General features: G+C 40.8%; 1 protein-coding gene across 32 annotated transcripts in view; it reads left to right on the top strand.

The window, feature by feature from the left end:
• The window catches only part of PARD3 (par-3 family cell polarity regulator), a 664,552-nt gene that overhangs the window by 501,336 nt on the left and 140,632 nt on the right, over nt 1-22,584 (top strand). For 18 of the 32 annotated variants that reach the window (XM_065586777.1, XM_065586791.1, XM_065586782.1 and 15 more), the window contains one exon: nt 3,599-3,709. The exons of the other annotated variants lie outside the window; for them this stretch is intronic. In XM_065586777.1, the coding sequence (XP_065442849.1) occupies nt 3,599-3,709 (111 nt within the window). The remainder of the gene's footprint in view (nt 1-3,598; nt 3,710-22,584) is intronic. 32 annotated transcript variants of the gene reach the window in all.

The following is a 22,584-nucleotide window of genomic DNA, read 5'->3' on the forward strand; positions in this document are numbered from 1 at the left end:
TTCTTAAGGGGAGCAACTATTATTTGATAAACAGGTGGTGTTATTTAGAAGATTATAGAACCATAGAAATGCAAGATTGAAAAGAACCTTGAGAGGTCACATAGTACAGTCCACTGTGCTGAGGCAGGATCTAGACCATCCCTGATAGGTGTTGTCTAACTTAAAAGCTTCCAGTGATGGGGATTCCACAACCTTGCTTGGAAGCCAATTACAATTCTTAACTATCCTTATAGTTAGAAAGTTGCTGTTATTTTTTTAATTTATTTTTTGCTAATATCTAACCTAAATCTCCCTTATTGCAGATTAAGCCCGTTACTTTTTGTCCTACTTCCAGTGAACGTGGAGAACAGTTGATCACCATCTTCTTTAGAGCAGACCTTAACCTATTTGAAGACTGTTATCAGGTCCCCGTCCCCCCCCAGTCGTCTTTTCAGAAGACTAGACATATACAGGTGTTTTTAACCTTTCTTCAGAGGTCAGGTTTTCTAATCCTATTATCATTTTTGTTGCTTTTCTCAGGACTCTCTCCAGCTTGTCCATATCTTTCTTATAGTGTGGCATGCAAAACTGGACCCAGTACTCTAGCTGAGGCCTCACGAGTGCCAAATAAAGTGGGACAGTTACCTCCCATGACTTACATACAACACTCCTGTTAATACACCTCAGAATGATATTAGCCTTTTTCAATCTGCATCAGATTGTTGGCTCATATTCAACTTGTGATCCATTGTAACCCCCAGATCTTTTTCAGCAGAACTACTGTCTAGCCAGTTATTCCCCATTTTGCAGTTGTGCATTTGATTTCCCCATGCAAAGTGTAGTACTTTGCACTTGTCTTTACTGAATTTCATCTAGTTGGCTTCAGACTGGCTCTCCAATTTGCCAAGGTCATTTTGAATTTGAATTCTGCCCTCCAAAGTGCTAGCAACCCCTCCCAACTTGGTGTCATCTGCACATTTTATAAGCATATTCTCCACTCCACTAGCCAAGTCATACATGAAAATATTAACCCAGAGAGATCCCACTAGGTATGTCCTTCCAGTTTGACAGTGAACCATTGATAACTACTCTTTGAGTACAGTTTTTAACCAGTCCCCTCCTTCCCCCCAAGTAACTTCATCTAGACCACAGTAAGCCAGTACCATGTCAAAGAAGGAAATTAGATTGGTGTGGCATCACAAATTTATGTGGGTTATAATTTATCACCCTATTTTCCTTCAGGTGCTTACTGGAACAAATTGTTAAAAAATCAATTTGTATCTTTCCAGATATCAAAGATAGGCTGTCTGATCTATAATTCCCCCAGCTCTTCTTTGTTACCCTTTTTAAAGATAGGTTCTATGTTTTTCCTTTTCCAGTCCTCTGGGATCTCCCCTGTCCACCAGGAGTTCTTAAAGAAGATAATCACTAATGCTTCAGCTAGTTCCTCAAGTACCCTAGGGTGAATTTCATCAGGCCATGCCAACTTGATTACATCTAACTTATCTAAACATTCTTTAATCTGTTCTTTCCCTGTTCTGGCTTGTGTTCCTTCCACCTTGTTAATATTAATTGTGTTAAGCATTTGGTCATAATTAACAATTTTAGTAAAAACTTAAGTAAAATAAGCATTAAATACTTCCATCTTCTTGATGCCATCCATTATTAACCGTTCCCCACTGAATGGTGGACCAACGCTTTTGTTTCTTGTTCCTGTTGTATTCATAGAACCTCTTCTTTCTGGTTTTTATATCCCTTGCTAAGTGTAACTCATTTTGTGCCTTAGCCTTTCTGATTTTGTCCCTACATGCTTTGTCCTATTCTTTTGCATTCATCCTTAGCAATTTGTCAATTTTTTCCATTTTTTGTAGGATTTCTTTTTGATTTTCAGGTAATTAAAAAGCTCCTAGTGCAGCCATATTGATCCTTTACTATTCTTCCTATCTTATCCAGGTACTGCTAATCACTGATTGAATTTTAATTATAAATGTGATACACAAAACAACTGTCCCAATGTATAACCAGAGATTTTAATTGCTATCAGAATGTTATACCTCCTTGTAGAGTTTCATGTTCTCCAGCTCTGTAATGTCCTCTCCCTTTCCAAATAATTATTAATGATCAATTTAGCCTCATGCCTCATTGGTCTGGATTACTTTAGAAATGAGCATCCTGGGAAAAACAGTGAACATCCATGTACTCCAAAGCCTGCGTAGTCCTCATTTTCTTCATTTTTTATAGCTACCCCTAAGATCCATAAACTTGGCTGCCTTGTATAATTTTATCTTTAGATGATGTGGCCTGAGATTAATCTTTCTGTAGGGTCACTGTATGGTATATATTCGGCCCACACAGTGGCTTTGTTTTAGAAAGGAGGGAAAAGGGGGGGGGGGAAATGTTATAAATTCCTGCTAGCTTCAAAGTTTTCCTCTGACCCATGAATACTAATTTTTTTTAAGTGTTTAAGAGAAGTTTGTATTCTTCTGTTTGTAAACGTTTTGCCTGGATGGCTATTTGAATGACTTGGCTCCACTTTGCACATCGTTAGTGCTTTCATTTTACTTTTGATGTAAACTTCTGAGTGAATAATGCCATGAGTGCCTGTCTACTTTCATCAGTTTCAGCAGAGCATTTGATGGAAAAAATACTTTTAATGTTTTTGAAGTGATAAACACAATGGGCTTAATAGATATGTAGTTGTTATCCCTTGTGCTTTAAATATGCCAAAATGTTGTCGTTTTCTTACTCCCTAAAACTTGAGGAATATTTTATTTCTTTATTTATTTAAATGTATAAAATATGTAATTCCATCTATGATGGGTAAAAATTAACGCACACACTCATTGATCCTAACAATAAATAAACTTCCAACCTCAGACATTCCCCTCCCCAAATGCTTGGGAGAAAACAGTGGGATGTGCAGCATGCCTGGAAGTTTAACAGTTTTGAGGTCTGGCTAACCAAGTGGGGGAAAGGCGTTCCAGAGGTGAGGGACCCTCATGAAGAAGTTGCCGGCAGAGTGTTCTTCCTGTATGTAGAGGAGGAGGGTCCAGCTCAAGCACCTCCACTGATCTTAATCACGACAGCATGTCACAAGGAGGGAGACAATCCTACAGGTAACCAGGTCTCAAACCATTTGGGGTTTTAAAGGTGAAAACCACCAATTAGAATTCTATCCACTATAGCCAATGCAACCTCTGCTATAGGGTGAAGTGAGTTGATATTGCTTATCAAGCAATTATTATACAGATGATTCTGGATTGTCTCCTGCAGTTCATAAAAGAAGGGCTTATACTAATGTAAACTCTGATTTACATTCTCTGGAAGTTGCAGTGTTGAGTAATTTTTAAAATAGTGGATTTAAAAATAGTGATCTGGAAATGTTGTCAGAAGAAAAGCATACGATACTATAATAAAAAACAAAGAGGAAAAAAACCTCACCTTTATAAATTCTCAAGAAAATAAAAAGAAAAGTATTAAAAATGGAGATTCAGAAATCTTGGCAGTCTCCCCTCCTGGTTTTTAAGCAGCTGCTCCTATAATAAGCACAACATTGTCCTAGGGAAAGAGAAATACATTTGTGTTCATTTGACAAGTTAGAATGTTTTGTTATTAACAGGTTTGGCAAACATCGCAAAGATGACAAGATTGAGAAAACTGGTAAAATTAAAGTTCAGGAAGCCCTTACTTCAGAAGAGGAGAGAATACGAATGAAGCAAGAACAGGAGAGGTAGACTTCAGTATTTGCTTAAACATTAGTAGAGAGAGTTTTTGTTTTTTGGGTTTTTTTTTGTGGTGTTTCTAAACTCAAGAATTTACATGCAACTGAAGTTTGGTTTTCATTGATAAATTTACCCAAATGCTGATCTGTTTATATAGTTAATATAACAGAAAGAACCAGAGAGAAACTGGATTTGTTTGGGACATAAACAGTGACAGTTTCTTTTGACTGCATTCATTATCTTTTATGTGACCAGTAGCAGCTGTATAGTTATTTCTTAATTGGGGCACGTGAAAGACTGATTTTTCTCAAGACTGATTCTATAATCGATTTTACAGACTTCTCAGAAAACAAATATTTATATAAAATTGAAATACATTTTGTATCTTTCCCTTAAAGTCTTTCATACCTAGTTTATAACTAGTTGTTTTTATGCTGTTCTGAAATAGAATTTAAAATTTGATCATTGCAAATAAATTTGTCACTGCAGTTCTGTTTATGTTGTCATGGAGTAATGTGTACATTAAACTGTTAATTGTAAAACTGAGTGGTGAGTACCTCTATTTTTGCTTTGTTCTCCTTCTCTTAATATTTGAAGCCTGTTTATTGTTTGTGTCATATGCTCCTCATTATTTTAAACAAGCTAATATTTCCAATCTGAATTTCACCCTGTGTCTTGCAGACCCCAGGGATTCTGGGCCCAGGCTCTGTTATCTCTTATTACTTCATTTAGGGCTAAATCCAAGAGAAGATTAGGAAGTGACTTGTTCACAGTCTAAAAGCGCCTACATGGGGAGATTTCTGAGAGTAGGTGGCTGTTTAATCTAGGAAACAAAGGCATAACAAACTATAAGCACTGGAAGCTTAAGTTAGACAAATTCAGACTAGAAATAAGGTGCACATTTGTAACAGTGAGAGTTATTAACCATTGGAACAACTTACCTAGGGATGGGGTGGAAGACTGTATGTTTTTCTAAAAGATATGCCCTAGCTCAAGCAGAAGTTGTGGGCTTGATGCAGAAATCACTGGATGAAATTTTATGACTTGTGTAATGCAGGAGGTTGAACTAGTTGATCATGATGATCCCTTCTGTCCTTAATATATATGAATCTGTGAACTCTATACTTGATGTTTGGCTCCCAAAAAGATATGTGGGATTAATCTAACAGATTTTAATTGTAAATCTCTGAGTTTCCCTTCTGCTAATATAGAGGCCGAACCATGGCTTTTGATCTTTACTTATGGCTTAATTTTCCTTTTTATTGATAAAACCAAAAATCGGAGCACTAAATGTTTTCCTGTTTTGTTGAGACATTCTTTTGAAGTAATTGCTCTCTCAAATAAAACCGTAAAGGAAAGTTTTGAAGTTGGAGGAAATATGTAACAAAGAGTGTGTGTGTGTGTTTATATCATCATCAAAGCTGAATGTCGGAATCACTGCATGATGCACAAAATTATTTTTCATGGTAGGGAAATTTTTTATTATGCGCAGTCTCTCAATAATATTGGTGAGAATATAGAACGTGCATGTTATAAGACAGATTGTAATAGTGACTCTGAGTACTACTGTATAATTATATAGCCTCCTATGTATGGAACAACCTCCCAATCCCCATTCACCAAACTACTCTCGCCTCCTTGAAATCTCTCCTTAATACCTCTCTCCTGCTGTGTCACAAAAGAATTTATATATCCACTCAAATCATCAATATGTGCACATGCCAGAACAGCATTATCTTATTATTGTGACCCAGATCTGTCCTCTCCCCTCAGATTCGCCCATCCCAATTGTTGGTTTCATTCTTGTTGTGTCATGTGTACAATTATTATGTAATTTTTTGTTGCGGGGGCCTGTACTACTAAATCATGATAACATAGCAACAAAAATGTGCTGGGTGCTTCCTTAAGTTTCCAAAAGTAGATTCCAGATTGTGACTAAGTCCTTGGTGGTTTCGAATTGTCACAGTCAGATTGCAGTTCTTCCTTTCTATTTTGTAATGTAACTATATTAGATACATAATAAATTACTGCCCATGCAAATTAACCAAAAGTCTAGAAATAATTACTGGGGGAGACAGTAAAATGATGCTGGTTTATAATGGCTCCTTTTTTCACTTTCATTATGTTTTAGTGGCACAGTTCACTTATTCTGTTTTGTTTGGTGTTTGAAGCTCTATACCTTTAATGATGCAATACTTTTGGGAACTAGGCTGAATTTAATGAATTTACTATGTGTAAGAGGCTTGGAACAAAAAAATCCTTAGGGGTCAGAGAACAAGTGAATGGTCCATTAAAAAATCAATCATGCCCACAATTTTATGAAATTATTATACTCTGACTTTGCAATTTTAATAGTAATGTGCTTACAATAGTATTTTGCTTAAACTCTTGAAAGTATTTTGTTCATATTGATTAGAAGACAAATAAGCAAATTAATGTACTTCAATTTATCACTGATTGAAATGGATAAAAACTTTTATGAATACAATACTAATACTAACAATAATTCCTTTTAAAAAGAGTGTCATTTTAGCCAGCTCTGGTGCATGTGTTCCAGCAACAGTAACAAAGCAGTTTAGCACAGAATGTAAATTGTCCAGTTGAAATTATAGGGGCATAGACCAGATATGTTTAGCAAATATCTCCATTAGAACTGTGTCAGGAACCTGGAATAAGCACCCACCATTCTTATAAAAATTGTCAGAGGATACTTATTGATGATAAATTGTCAGGATCTCAGGTTGACGTTTCACCCGACAACACACTACTGTGTATCTCCATACTGGGGGCACTGGTTTACTCCGCGAAGGGAGGCTAGTGAGTTATCTTTGAATATCTCCAAGCACTGACCATCCAACCCAAACTGCTTAGGTTATGAGCTCTGACAAGCTTACAGCCCCAGGTGGCATTGTTGTTGAAGCCTGAGCACAAAGGAGTTACCTTGGATTTACATCGCTGGAACAGAATTGGATTCATTCAGGGCCAGATGAAGGCAATCTTGGGCTCTGGGCACACCACATCATGGAGCATCCTTTGTGCCTGACATCCATGCTCTAATCCTGCCCCTCCATGTGCAATACTTGGAGTGGTGGTGTCAGTGGGTTCCCTCTCCTCCCAGAGAGGTAGGGGCAGTAGCATGGGCCCCCTTTTTCCTAAGGAGTAGCAGGAGCTTTCCTCTCCTTCCTCAAGAGGAAGGGTGGTCCCCAAGTGTATCTGCTTGGTGAGGTGCATCTGCTAGATTCTTCTGCTCCTGCCCTGCATAGAATCCCCTGGTGGGGGGTGTTGGTGCCGTCCCTTCAGAGTAGTTGATCTTGCATTTAACATCCCTTAGAGACGTATGGGGTAGTTGACACCTCAGGGGTTTCAGGTTGTCTACAGACTCAGGCAGACATTGCTGTATTGGTTACACTCGGGTCATGTTTTCAAACTTTTCTGGGCAACTAAAAGAGCTAGCGTTGCTGCCCTGGCTGCGCTCCCCTTTGTGGATGCTCATCTGACTGTTGTACCCAAACCTTTGGCTCCCACAGGCTTTTAAAGTCTCTCTATCTGGCCTTTCAGGCACACTCCTGGGTACAGACTCCAAGTCTGGTGCCCATGGGGAAGTTGGATCCCATAGCCCAACTGCTCCGCCAAGTCTCTTCAGAGCCTTCCTACTCCCTCCCCAGAGTTGCACTCACATGTGTACTGTGGATTCCTTTGTCACGCTTTTGTGGACTTCATGACAATTACAGCAAGTAACACCTAGGCTTTGCAAAGGCACTTCTAAATTATACATGCACGTTAGCTCATAGATTAAGTACTTGAGATACACAAATCTATGGAAAAATAACTTCTGAGTGTCTTTTGGGTCTTAGTGTCTTCCAGGGAGTCCAGACTTCTTCTGCACCCTCCTCTTCACATACCCAGTCTTGTCTTCTGGTTCTGGTCTGTTCCCCTTGCTGGAGGGAGACTTCCTTTTAACGCTTATTCTAACACCTTTGCTTTTTCCTGTCCTTCCCCAGGGTTTTTCTATTCTCCAGCAAGTCCAAAGTCTTTAGCTAGGTTGTGCACTGCTTGGATTTAGACAGTTCTTCTTCAAGTAGTGTCCCTCTGGGTGTGCCACATCAGGATGTGTGTGTGTCTGCGGGTCTGCATCTGCACCCTAGACATCCTCATGCCAGAATACGAGGGCATGTGGGGAGGTGAACCCACCGCCACTCTAGTTCCTTCTTAACTGCCTTCAGCTTGAGAGAGTGCATTGCAATGTCCATTAGCTAAGCCATGTGACTTGTTGCACCACTTGCTTTTTTGTTTGTTTGTTTGTTTGTTTTTTTGTTTGTTTGTTTGTTTGTTTTCTTAATTTTACAGAATTTTCTTTTTTTTAAATTTTTTTATTTTTCCCTTATTTAGCAGTTTGTGCCTTTTGGAAATGGGGAGGATTCTCCTTCCCATTTTTTTTTTCTTTTCCTTTTTCTGTTCTGGGCCTCAAGCTGCAGCCTTGAGTACGGGTTATGCCCAAGACCCCAGGCTTCAAACCCTGTCACACCTGCTACAAGTCTTTTCCCTGCAGCAACGGGCATTCAAGCTGCTTCAGTTGCCTTGGGAAAAACCACATTCCCTCCATATGCAAGATCTACTCAAATTCAGGAACTGATAATACAAGAAATTCAGAGAGAGGTCAGACTTAAACTCCTGTTCTCTGAGACCTGCAGGGTCTGAGTCACCCCTCTACATTGGAGCAGCCACCTGCCTCCAGTTCTTTGGTAGCAAACTTTCCAGGGGCCCTAGGGTACCACCAAAGAAGAAAAGACCCCACTCCTTAGAACGGGACAAGAGAACGGAAAATTCACCCCTGCGGACAGAAGCTCTAGAACCCAGCAAAAGCTACTGTCATATACTGACCCAACCTTGGTACAATCCCCAGTACTGTGATATATATGGACTCCTGAGGGTCCATACCAGAGTCTCCAGTACAATCTAGGCTGCTCTCTCATGAAAATCTTCAACTCATGGAAGAGCTTGAATCACTATTGTTGACAGATACTAGGAGGATTCCCCACTGGTACCGACTCATTTCTTGGAGCCTACTTACCCTCCATCCATACCATTGTCAATTGTGGCTTGTCCACTGCACCACTTGCGCACCTCTGATAGACCCCACATAGGACTTGGAGATATCTATACGTGGCTTCTCTCCCTTCAAGCCTCCCTCTCTTGAGGTTCACTCTAAGGAGGAAACTCCTAGCAGAAAACACATCAGAGACCCTGACAGGGACATCCATGGGGCCTCACCCCTACTCTTATGCTTCAATGGGCATACTGGAACCCCTGGGCCTCCTATGGTGACCATTTCTACATAAGAGGACATATCAGGAGCAACAACCAACACCCTTTAGTCTTGCTCAACAGGAACATCCCAAGCGGAACATGAACCAGCTGAGGAGGAAGAAACACCACATTCACACAAGTCCCCTTTTCCTCACCAGATGAGGCAATCATGCCTCTTCCATCATCTTACCCTGATGATTTCAAGGCCTTCCAAGACCTTATGAAATGTGTGGTAGATACATTACAGATTCCAGTGTTCCCTGTTGAACATGCATCATACATCTTCTCAGGGCAAGATTGCACTACCTATCCCCAGCCTCCATGGAGTGGCAAATCCCAGCCACTGTACCACTTGCATGCAAGCGGGTTGACAAGAAGTACTATATCCAGCCCATAGGCTTGGAGTATTTTTTCCTTCACCCTATAAGTAACATGCTGGTAGTTGAGGCAGTTAACTAATGGAACAGACAACATTGGTTCTGTTCAACCCCATCAAATAAAGCTAAAATGTCTGGTTTGTAAGAGCTACTGCTTGGCCTCTCTACAGCTCAGAAAAGCCAATTACAAATCCTGATAGCAAAGTACGACTTCACGTATTATTCCAAATTTGTATCTTTTATTGTATACCTGCCTCAGGATCACAGAGAACAATTTCAGGCCCTCATTACGTAAGGTTAGACAGTTGCCAAAGCATCTCTCTTGATGCATTCAAGCCTCTCTTGATGCATTCAACACAGCCAAATGCCTCATGGCTATGGCAGTAGTTCTTCAAGTGCTTGCTCATGTCAATTTCCATTGTCGGTGTGCGCGCGCCCAGATGCGCGGCTGTCAGAAACTTTTGGCTTAGTGGTACCCATGGGCCACTGTGGCACCCTCTGAAATACCGTGCTTGTGGCGCAATATATCGGGCGTCACTGGCCCTATGCCCTCTTGGTTCCAAGACTGTGAACTCTGAGCTCACCTCCTGGGATTCAGCTTGTGAATCACCTACAATGGAATCGACATGAGCAAGCACTCGAAGAAAAAACAGTTACTCACCTTTTTGTAACTGTTGTTCTTCGAGATGCGTTGCTCATGTCCATTCCATTATCTGCCCTCCAGTCCCTCTGTCGGAGTTGTGGGCAGAAGGAACCGAGAGGGCACAGGGCCAGCTGTGCCGGATATACCGCGCCATTAGCACAGCACTCCAGAGGGTGCCACAGCCAGCCCTACAGGTACCGCTAAGGCAAAAGTCTCTGGCCACGCACATGGGTGTGTGCACACCTACAAGGGAATGGACACGAGCAACACATCTCGAAGAACAACGGTTACAAAAAGATGAGTAACCATTTTTTATGTGCTGTATGCACCAACCTTCCTGGCTGCAGTACTCTGGCCTTCCCTGGGAGGTACACAATACTGTTAAGGACCTGCTCTTTGAGGGGACTGAATTATTTAGCAACACCACAGATGAGTCCCTTTGCTCTCTCAAGAACTCATGGGTGATGCTATGATCTCTGGCCAATTACACACTTGTGACAAAGAAATAATACAGCAGGTCACAGATGGCTCCATAACCTTGTTCAGTCTACCCCAGCCCATGAGGCCAACTGAACCCCCCAAGAAGAACAAGGGTATTCTCCCAATCAGCAACATCTTCAAAATGTCCACTTTGACCCACTGGTCTAGAGTCACAAACCATCTCCCACTCTAGATCCTGCACTTCACCACCATTATGGGGATTGTCTTTCCCATTTTCTGTTTTCCTTGGAGCTTATCACCTTTGACATGTGGATCTTGGAATAATTTCTACAGGTTATTCCATCCAGTTCAGCTCTCTACTCCCCCACCCCCAACCCACTCCCTGTCCCTTTTCAGGGACCCTTCTCACGAGGACTTTCTCAGGTAGCAAGTACAATCCCTGCTAACACTAGAGAATGGGTGGCAGGTTGGCGATCTGTTCCACTAGACTTTAGCTAGGAAAGTGTTCTATTCTCAATACTTCCTGGTTCCAAAGAGAAATGGAAGAAGGAGACCAATTCTGGACCTCAGAACTTTGAACTGTGCATCCATGCTCAACAGCTCAGAATGGTAACCCTAGCAATGTTAATTTCCTCTCTGGATCCGGAAGATTAGTTTGTTTACCTCGACCTTCAGAATGCCTATTTCCATAGTGTCATGCATCCCTCACACTGACCATTTCTACGTTTTGTGGTAGGCAGGGACCGCTATCAGTATCTCATCCTACCCTTTGGCCTTTCCATCATCTCAAGCGTCTTTACCAATGTCCTATCAGTCGCTGCATCCCACCTTCTCTAGATGTGAATAATTCTTTCCCTACCTGGGTTATTAGATCCTAAAAGGTCACTTGCTTCTAAAGATATAGACAGCAACCACAAAACCCAATCTCTGGTCCACTTGGTAGGGCTTTACCTCAACACACACAAAAATCTATGCTCTCACCCCTTCAGTGCATAGACTTCATTGGGGCCACTTCATCTCCATCACCGCTAGACCCTACTTGCCGAAAGACAGATTTGCCACAATGTCCAACCTTGTTTCAAAGATAAAACAAAGACTGCAAACCACAGCACAGGCTTGCCTACAACTTCTGGGCCATGTGGTATTCTGCACATTTAGCAAGACTAATCTCTCAGTGTCTTCAAGCCTGGCTGAGAATTGTCCATTCACTCAAGTACATTCTCTGCAAATGGGTGTCCATACCTTGGAGGGGCCTCGTCTTCCAATTTGGTGGAAAGACACACTAAATGTGGGAGTTCAATTCCTGCAGCCCCTCTCTCCTCACCATAGACACTTATCTCCTAGGTTGGGGCACACACTCCCAAAACCTCATAGCTCAGAGAAGATGGACTCCTTTGGAGGCTATCCTCAATATCAGCATATTAGAGCTCAGAGCAGTTCATCATACTTGCTAGCACTTCCTCTTCCACATCAGGGGCCACCCGACCAGAATAATGCTGAACAACAGAGCAGCAGTGTATTATACCAACTGTCAAGACAGAGAAAGATCCCACTCATTATGTGCAGAAGCCATAAAACTGGTAAATATACAATGCATACAGATTTCAATATCTACCAGGACTACAGAACAGAGTGGCGGATTCTCTCAGCAGACCTTTCAGCATCAAGCATGAGTAGGAGCTGTGAGCAACGAGGTTTTCCGAAAGATGTGTCTTACCTGGAGCAATCCACAAATAGATTTCTTCACAACTCCATCCAATAAGAAGTGTAAACGACTCTGCTTGAGGGGAGAGAATGGCTGCAACTCAATGGGGGATGCCCTAGTTATTCCTTAGCCTTGTGTACTGCTTTATGCTTGTCCCCCCACGCCCCTACTGCTTATGTTCCTGAACAATTTGAAACAAGAAAGATTACTAGTCATCATCATAGCACAGTATTGACTCAGACAGGTGTACAAAGCTGGTTCACATGTCTCTGCTACTGCCTCTCCATCTTTCCCTGTCAGTGAATCTTCTCAGCCAAGAGTCAAGATCCCTCACTCACCAGAATCTTCCAGCACTTCACCTCAAGGCCTGGCTACTAGATAGCTCTCTGGTATAGAACAAGACTGCTCCCCGGGTGTGCTTCATAGCAGACTTTCAACAAGGAAAACTTAATTGCAGAATCTATGCCAATCTATGCCTCCTCTTGAGTCTTGCCTTACACACGTTCTTGGTTACCTGTTCAATTTAAAAACCTCAAGATTATTGTTGAGTTCCATTAAAGTTCACCTAGCCGCTGTCACAGCCTTTCACACGCAGCCCCTATTGAGGGGTTTTCAGTTTTCACCCATCCAACCACAACAAGGTTTATAAACCTGTTCAACCTCTTTCCACCTTGGGGCCTCAACTTAGTACTCGGAGCACAGAGGAAACCTCCATGATCATGGAACCTATGACGAACTGTTCCCTCCTTCATTTGTCCCTTGACACGACATGCTTCATAGCCATCACCTCGGCTAGGGGGAGAGGAGAGTTTGGAGCCTTGATGGCTCCACCCAGTATATAGAGTGTTTCACTGTGGCAAGGTGATGCTTCATTTTCACTATTTCTTCTTTCCCATGGTTTCTTCAGAATTTCACATCAACCAAGAGATTCGCCTGCTGGTGTTCAATCCCATGCCTCACTCTTCCATAGAAGAAATGGGCTTTCATACACTGGACATAAGAAGAGCTCCCAGCTTTTTACGTAGATGTGACCTGGCCCATCAGGATTTCACCCAGACTTTTCATCTCAATTGCAGAATGTATGAAAAGAGAGTTGATTTCCACCCAAACACTATCCAAATCGGTTACCGCTGCATCTTAAACTGTTACAAAGCCTCAGGGGTTGGTCCTCCTCCGAGACTCGTTGCTCATTCCACCAGGGATCAATCTACCTCATTAGCCCTTCCGAAAAACATACCTTTTCCAGACATCTCAGAGCAGCCACCTGGTCCTCACTACCCACATTTTTCCAGCACTACACTCTTGTGACTGTTCTCGGAGCTGACACAGCTGTCAGTGAAGCTGTTCCATGATCTGTACTGAATCCTCCTCCTCCTCCTCCTCCTCAGCAACCTTCTCCATGATGGGGAGACTGCTCAGGAGTCTCCTTAGGTGGAGCACCCATAGGGATGCTACTCGAAGGAGGAGAGATTATTTATCTTGTACAGTAACTGGAGTTCTTTGAGATGCATGTACCTATGTGTGTCCCACTACCCACCCTCTTTCCGCTCTGCCTTGGAGTCTCTCTCTTTGGACTTTTTTGGTAAAGAAGGAACTGGAGTGGCAGCAGGTTCACCCCTCCCTATGTACGCTCCTGTTGGGGCATGAGGGTGACTGGGGCACAGGTGTGAACCCACAGACACAGCCAAAAAAACATCTCCAATTAAGAGCACATGGTCATGCACATTTATCCTGATGTGGAGCAGCCACAGGAGGACACATCTCGAAAAACTCATTCCTGTACAAGGTAGGTAACCTCTTCTTCTTGATGTCTGTATTGTTTGGTTAAAGACACCCGTAGCTTGCCTTCTTGCAGAGGAGTAGCTCCCTCCACCCTTAGGACTAAATTAACTCTTTTTACCCATATATCAGACATGAGAGAAATATAGACTGAGGTATCTGTAATAGTTATATGATGCAGAGTTATTTTTCATGTTCTTCACAGCTAGATACTTGTTTTTAATAAAAGCTGAAATTCTGATGTAATCTTATGATTCAGAATATGAATGGCCCTCTAAGCATGGGCCTATAGTGCCTGTGTCTTAATCCAGCCTTGGGTCCATTATCTATCTCATCTTGAAAGATCATTGATCGAATGGAACATTTTATCATTCTGGCTATTGCTCTTTGATATTACGTTTAGTTGCTAAATATCTCTAGGTTACTATATTTTTAACCATTAGAAAATTTTAATATTTTATTCCTTCCCCATTCATAAACCCCAAACTGTCTAGACAATCTTTACAAACAATTCACTTGCCAAATTCAATTTTAAAACAGAAGTTGTAAAGTTATATAATTGCACAAACAATTATAACTCTGTAACCCTTTGAACACTACTGTTTGGGAAGATGATGCATTCTGAGCGTTTGGGATGGGGGCAGGCATTGGGAGGAGGAAGAATGTTCTGAACTAGGAAGAGAAGTATATGAAGTAAGTGTTTGTGGTGGGAGTGATGAGAAACTCACTTGGAAAGGGAGAAAGGGCTGTAAAAGAGTGTTGGATACTTATTATGAGATGTTAGGGCAAAGTCTTTGGCAGATAAAGTAATGGGAATAAGTGCTTGATTGAGGTTGGGGACCATGCTGGCTGGGTCTTGTCTTCTTCTGCGTTCTAAAGATATTATTCAATTTTACTGTAATTATTTTTGTACTTGTGTGGATTAGGAGTGATGTGTGCTTGCTCTCACTCTATATATAAGTATAATATAATTTTATCTTTTTTTGTTTTTGGAAGCATTGACATTTTCGTCCTTTAGTTTGTAAAGGAGATTAAATTTACATAATTCTTCTGTTGTTTATATACTTGTCTGTGCAAATGTCACCACCAATGGCATCAGTACTGCTCTGGGAATAGTGTCTGTCAACTGCAGCTGTAGAGCCAGAAGGGGGAGCTCCCAACATTGTTTTTTGTGTGTCTTGACTAAATAGAGGATAGTGCATGTTTTTAATATCAGAGCCAAAGAAAATGGAGGGTAGATATTTGGGTAGGGAGAGTATCCTCTGCCAGCTCTTAAGATTTTCTGTATTGCTGCTGTAAGTGATGTGGTAACAAATCCTGTGCTATGCAGGAGGTTGAACTAGACCCTTTACATCTTTGAATCTATGAAATCCCAGTCTTACTTTGTAAGTTTATTGGGTACTTGCCCAACTTTCCAAAATGAAGACATTGTTAGTACTCAATATACTTACATAAAAACAAGGATTCAGAGAAAGGGAATGTTCTTTTCAGAAATTCTATGTACCGTAGTGCACCAGAGCTACCTGACAGTAACTGAAAATTGATGTTATAAATGGCTGCTTATGATGTTATGTTGAGCTTCATCCCAGAGTAAATTTTAATGACATATTATAAACATGTGAAAAACTAAATTTAGACTGGAAATGCTGACGGAGCTCTTAACTACAACAGATTGAACAACCTCCTGCGACAACCATTGTCACTGCTTTATCTACTTGGATAGAAAACTACAAGTAATGGAAGAATAACTATAGAGATACAGGAAGAGTGTTATGCCATATATTTTAAGAGAGTCATTCTGGAGCAGATTTTTAATTTCTTTTGTTAGAATACTCAGTATCCCTATGGAAATATTTTATATGAATTCAGATTTTTTTTAAATATTGAACATAAACAAGACTGTATTTTTAGTGTCTCTCTTTGTTTCCCGGATTTTGAATTCAACACTTCATATGCATATCAGTAATTAAAATAGCCCATTGATATTTTGTCCCAGAAGATTTGGTCATTCCATAAAGGCAGTTCCTGTATTGTATATTTCCTGAGGGTATGAGAGCCTATACCTCCTACATATAATAAACTTCTCTTCATCTTTCTCTAATGCCATTAAAGCTACAAGCCTTTTGTTGTAAAAGTATACTAATGAATAGAAATGTTACAACAAGAACAGAGTCTTGTGTTTTCCCTTCATCATGCATCATCCATTTTAATTAGACAAAGGGGTGGTGAGCACTGTGACAAGAGTCTGGAATTAAAATCATTAATTGATGTCAAGCTGAAGAGAGACTGCTAACATGAATTTAGTGACAGCAGGAAAGAAATTAACCTTATTACTTTATTTAGTATATTAGATTATTTAATATGTTTTCCTATGCATGGCCAATGCACTTTATTTATGATTATGGAAAAGGACAAATGATAAAAACTATGTGAATGTTCATTATTATCTAGCAATGAAACTTGCGCAATAAACCCTTTGAAAACTAAAAACAAAAACAAAAAAAAATCAAAAGGCATGCACCAAAACTTCATAGTTTCTCTTTATAACAGCTTCTTACATATTCTGAATGATCGTCATATACCATATGGTCTGTTTTTAGTTGGGCACATGTGTTAACAAGAGCTATCTGATGGAAAAAGTGCATCTAACAAAATATTACTTTTCTATAAAATAGAGGAAAAATATCAGCATAGCAAAAACTAAACACATTTCCCCCCCCCCTCTCCCCACCCTCCCCAATGGTGATTGGAATAACTGACTCTCTTTGCATCATTGGAAATTTGGACTAATAAGAGTTGACATTTAATGTTAAGCATCTACCTTACTTTTGAGAAGAAAGGATGGCAACAGCATCCTACAGATAATTTGTGACCTGAAAGGTCATAATAAAAGAATAAAGGGAGCGTTATCTTCCAGTAAAGGCCATCTGGAACTATTAAAGTATCAGATGGAGTAAGGGTTGAACAGCAGGACACTCTCCTGGTGTCCTTCCAAATTTCCCAGAGAGACCATAATATTTTTATTGGAAAACACCAACCCCCACCCCCACCAGCCAAATATTTTCATAAAACTGTTTCATCCTACATAAAGAAAAAAAGTAATACTATATACTGTAATATAGAGAGAATTTCTGCTTGGGTTTGTTACATAACCTACTAAGTGTTCACATATATCTTTAAAATAGAACCATACCACATTCAGTTGTAAAGTCTGCTTTTGATTTGGTTTATCCCAATGCCGCCTAATGCTTCTCAGCAGTGCTCATCCCATCTACATCCATATATACAATAGATATTCATTGTTCCATTGTTTTCCATAGAAGTGTGAGCCATGGCAAACCTTTCCTGACATCCTGGACATTTTGCATAAAATTCATTAGTGAGTATAAGAAAAAATCAAAATATTAATTTCTCCTTGGTGATCTTTGAGAAGGAATACAGATGTGAGTGATGTTTGTTCTTTTCACTGTAGGTTTAGTGGAAAGCATTTTAGTATTGTTGTTTTATTTTTACATAATGCTCATGGGTCTAATGTTATAAGATGGGTGCAGTGTATAAAGTAATTCTGTGGCCATAGTTTTTGCAAAAGAGAACACAGAATTGGAGCATAAGACGACTGAGCTTTGGCTAATTCTTTGGGCTCATTCCTTCTCCCACTGAAGTTTATGAAACTATTGCCATTAACTTCAGTTGATGATTAAATTGGGCCATTGGTGGAATGACAATTGCTAAAAACAGTCAGTGTTTTAATAGAATATCTTTTATTTTCTATAAGTACCTTTCATGGTGCACAGAATACTAGATCGTATATTAAAGGTCTACTGTGAGTCTAGGCAGTACAATGACTTAGTGCACTCACCCATCTCTTTTGGAAACTTAGGTTCAAATCAAGAATGCATTCTAAAGAGAAATAGAAATCTGCAAGGAATTTTAGGGGAAAATGTTTCTCCCCAAATCTGATGAATTATTGCAGGGACAATGAATTTGCTTTTATTTTTTAATCCAACGTGGCCATACAGTCACATTTTAATACGAAATGCCCCATTTAAAAAAACAAGAAGAGTCATTCCACTATGTTTATTAACTTATTAAACTAAACTGTGTTTATTGCTGTTGAACTGAACAGCACTGAAAACCCATGAAATCCTCTAGGCTGCACTACAGGAGTCTAACACTTTGTAGCTAGCAACACTTAAACAGTGTGTTTACTCTAATTCTTAAGGACAGTAGCAATTATCTGAATAATCAAAAGGATACCTGATAGGATATTCACAACATGCAGCATAGGCTCCATCCACAGTGCAGCTGGAATCTTCATTTTGTAATAAGTTAAAGGCGCAATCATTTTAACAGGTTACAAGTGACATGGTTCAGGTTGACAATGCCGCAGCTTTTCTGCCCTCACAACTGTGTTTTCATGTTCACAACTAAGTGTCCAACCAGGGAAGCAACTTAGGGAACCATTCTGGGAAATTTTGCTATCCCCTGGAGCCCCAGCAACAATTGCACACACCAAAACTGTGGATATTTTTGTTTTTTCTCCTTAGGATTTATGGGATTTCTTATGTAAAACCTCTAATCCCCCGCCTCACAGGTCATGCTGGCTTTTTCCATCATGGAGACTTTTTTGTCACTGCAGATTGCTTCATCTTCCAGCGTCAGGATTATGCTGCTTGTCACCCAATGCTGTGGAAGCACAATAGCATAGAAGAGATAACAGCACCCAGGGTGCTCTGAGTAGGTGTCTGAAAAGGAGGCAGAGGTGCATGCAGAATTTGTTGTCCACTTACATTACCAAACTGAAGATTGAGGAGGAGGCTGTGGGCTAGGCTGAGCTCAGCCTGTTGGCAGGATGATGGTCTAAGTGCCTGAACCAGCAGTTACCAGATGAGACTGCTGTGAATGACCAAGCACATTTCTGACATTCTGTGTGTCTGGCTGGCAAATGGCCTAACAACAGAAATGTGTGAGTATGCGAGCTGCTGTCCCTCTGCCTGATAGAGTTGTCATGGCCCTCTGGAGACTGGCCACAAACACCAAATGCTGTTCCCTGGCAGAGCTCTATGTCTTTGGGAAGATCACAGTTGAAGAAATGGTCCAACAAAGCAAGTGCTACTGACTTGTCTGACTGATAAAAATGGAGCTCCTGATGTAAGCGGGGCAGGGGTTGAACAACACGGCTGGAGCTGCCCAAGTCATTTTCGGATGGATCTCATTTTCCACTTCTTTGCGCCTTCATTCAGGCCAAAGCATTGAAAGTTTTGCTACTCTGTGGTGGATCACAGGAGCCACTTCCAGGGAGGTAGATATCATTTGGTGTGGCAAGTTTCAAGATGCCAGAACATAAAAGAATTCCTAAGAGACAGACTGCATCATTACTATCCCTTCCCCTCAGCAGGGTTACCAGCTGGGTTTCTGTGCCAACTGCACTTGGCTTTTGACTCCATGCCCAGATTATAAGGATGAGGACATGTTGGCTCAGTTGTGTCAGAGTGGTGCTTCGTGTATTTTGGGAGGCTGGAGGGCCAACGCTGAAGAGAAATGATACATATACAGTCATGACTACTTGATGTTTGCTTCAGAACATCTGTGAATGCAAAGAAGAGCACGCCATGGGATGCTAAAGCTGGCCTCTGAACTCTGTGGTGGCTATTCCTGGCTGTGCTGTGCAGGTGAGCTTGAAGCAAATGGAGGGTGAAAAGGAATGAGCGCTCCATGCTCCCGCTTCTACAGGGTTTTCCTACTTGACTTTCTTTCTTTTTGCTTGTATTTAATATACTAATGTATGTCTGTCCATCAGTGCTGTTCATAATAAACTGATTTTGATTAAAATGTTCCTTCTGTAGATTCTGCAGAGATGAATGTTGGCTTAAAGAAATGAATAAAATCCTAAAAAAATCTGCAAGTTCTGCAGACTGTGCAAAATTGTCAAATGTCATATGGGAGTGTAACTGAGATTCTAGTTTTCAGCCATTGATCACAACTGGTAATAATTCTCACCTGTGTCCTCAAGGTACCATTGGAAGCAGGTCTGAGATCTTTGGATGGATGGGTGGGACCCATCATAAGTAGAAGAGTGGTTATGAGACTCAGATAAAGATCAAAGAAGGATACAGAAGAGGGTAATTTCATACACTGACTAGATTGCTGAAAACTAGAAAAAAGGTTTCCATCACCCTGAAAGCAGTATGGACTGCATGAGCTGGCTTACTTGCTGGTATGCCAAGCCCATAAGGCATTTTCCACCAGCAAAGGGGGATCTCTGGCAAGAAACGGCTACAGACCAACCCACCTAATGACCTCTTTACTGGAGGGTGACACTCTGGCAAAAATTGGTCTGAATGCTGGCATCCCATTTGAATGGCACACATATGTTGACAGACTTTCTGTCACGGCCATTGTTTTTTCCTGTTTTGAATCCGTTACACAGAAGCAGGCCAATCAGGAGGCCGAAGCAAAGGGAAATGAACTATTATGGGGAAGCTGGTCCAGTGAACTGGCAGTTTCGAGGGGCTTGTCCTTTAGCTTCTGTCCTTACATAATGTTACTTCTATCCTTAATAAACACTGCTTCAGTCATCACTGACTTGGAATTGAGACTGTTCAATGCAGTTTTTTGTAATTCACTGAGCCTTGGTGGAAGAGGCTAGGATACTGATTATCACTTGGGCAATGGTTGAATCTTGGCAGCAGCAGGAGCAACAAATTAAATTGGTGAGGCATGTTGCAGACCTGAAGCAGCAACCAATCCCATTTCTGCTTTTATGGGAGGACAGTTATGCCTTCACAACAACAGATCTAATGCTTATGCCCTGGGTGCTGTGGTTCATTACAATCTCCCCCCCAGCCTGCTGTGTGCTTGCCACAAACTGTACTCCCACACAGCCTATTAATAAAGACATAGGGTAGAGCTTCCAAAATGCCTAAATCACTAATTTAAAAAGTCCCACAAATGGGATTTAGGCGGCTTTAGGTACTCTTGAAAAATTTACTCCTAGCCAATACTTGAGTTAGGCTTTTCCTCCTCCAATGGCCTGACAAGCTTATCGAACTTGACTCTCATCTGCTGGTATCTCAGATTTGAGTTTTCCACTGTCCACAAATTCAATTTCCTGACATGGGAAGCACTCAGTCCAGTCTCTTGAAAAGAGAACAGATTGTCTGTGGTTGCTGGAGATGTTATTCAAATCCTTCACTTAATTGTACTACACCTTCATGCATTTTTTCTTTGGCGCTGCCGAACGATCATAGAATCATAGACCCATAGGTTTAGAAGGGACCACAAGGGTCATCTAGTCTGCTGGATCTCATTCTCACCAATGTGATCAGAGACTTGCTGATACTCCCTTTGGCTTCATTTGGCTGGAATGGTCTCCTCACTCCAGAAAGTAAGATCTTGATAATTCCTTTTGGGCAAAGTGTATTGTCTGTTTTTCCATAATAGAGATGGGGGCTGATGATCAGGTCAGAGCTATCTGGACAATAGTGTATTTATAAACCTACTTTCAGCTTCCAGGTGACATAGTCAGGTAAGATTTCTGACTTAAGTACAGGGAATAAATAGAGTCCCAGGAGTCATAAACAGTGGTACCTACAGAATATGTATCCATACTAATTATGGAGAGGAGAAGAACTAGATGTACCAGTTACAGTGGTATAGTGAGAGGTGCACGTCTACACAACAAAATAACCATGTGCCCAATGACTTGCAGGAAGTCATGAGTGTGCCAGAGTAGGCCTCTAGCAAGAGTTGTGCAAGCCTAGGGTTCACCGGTGGTTATCCACTTATTAACCACATGCTGTGGTGGCATGGTAACTGGGTTAAGGGCCTTTATTTCTGTGAAATATCATCTCAAATTACCATAAAATCAAGAGATGATAGGTAGTCTAGTGTCAATGGATCAGCTTGTTAGTGGAAAGTTCTTGGTACAGTTATATGAAGTTCTGTGGCTAATAATGTTGTCATTTAAGCGGTCATCATTAGCCTTTGAAGTTAATGCCCCACAGATGTACATTGAAAGAGTTCACACCTTTCCCCATGCCATGGTTTCAGATTGTCTGCCGCCTCAGAAATACAGCAGTGCATCAGTTGACATTTTCAAGCCCATCTTTACAACCAAATTGGCTTAAAAACGTCTTGTGTTTTTAATATAAAAGTTCAATTCTTTTTAACGCAGAAAAGTTAGTCAGTGTTTGCAAAATGCCTTGAAGATGAAAAGGATTATATAAATGCTAAGCATTATTTTTATTATTGTTGTTAAATCCATTAGAAATCTGTAGGCAGGCCCTAAATCCTCAGAATTAACTGATTTAAAATGCCAGACACAGGCATTTTTATTGTCCCATGTCATAAGTAAATTACATTCAGCAGTTGTCAGTCTACTATCTTTTGGATGTATATCCACATCACAGAAGTGCTGCGTGATGGTCCGTCTCTTCTCCTAAGGCAGGATTTAAATAGCGGGAGTGAGAAACACTGGTGGGGATGAAACAATGTCAGAGACTGCTTGGCTCTAACCCCTGCTGCACTGTATGTTTTCATTAATGTATACATGCACATACATATTTCAATCCCTTCCAAAATGTTGTAAACTCTAAATTTGCCATACGTATATTTATTTAATGAAATGCA

The sequence above is a fragment of the Chrysemys picta genome, chromosome 2 (assembly GCF_011386835.1).
Source record: "Chrysemys picta bellii isolate R12L10 chromosome 2, ASM1138683v2, whole genome shotgun sequence".
Classification (NCBI taxonomy): Eukaryota; Metazoa; Chordata; order Testudines; family Emydidae; genus Chrysemys; species Chrysemys picta.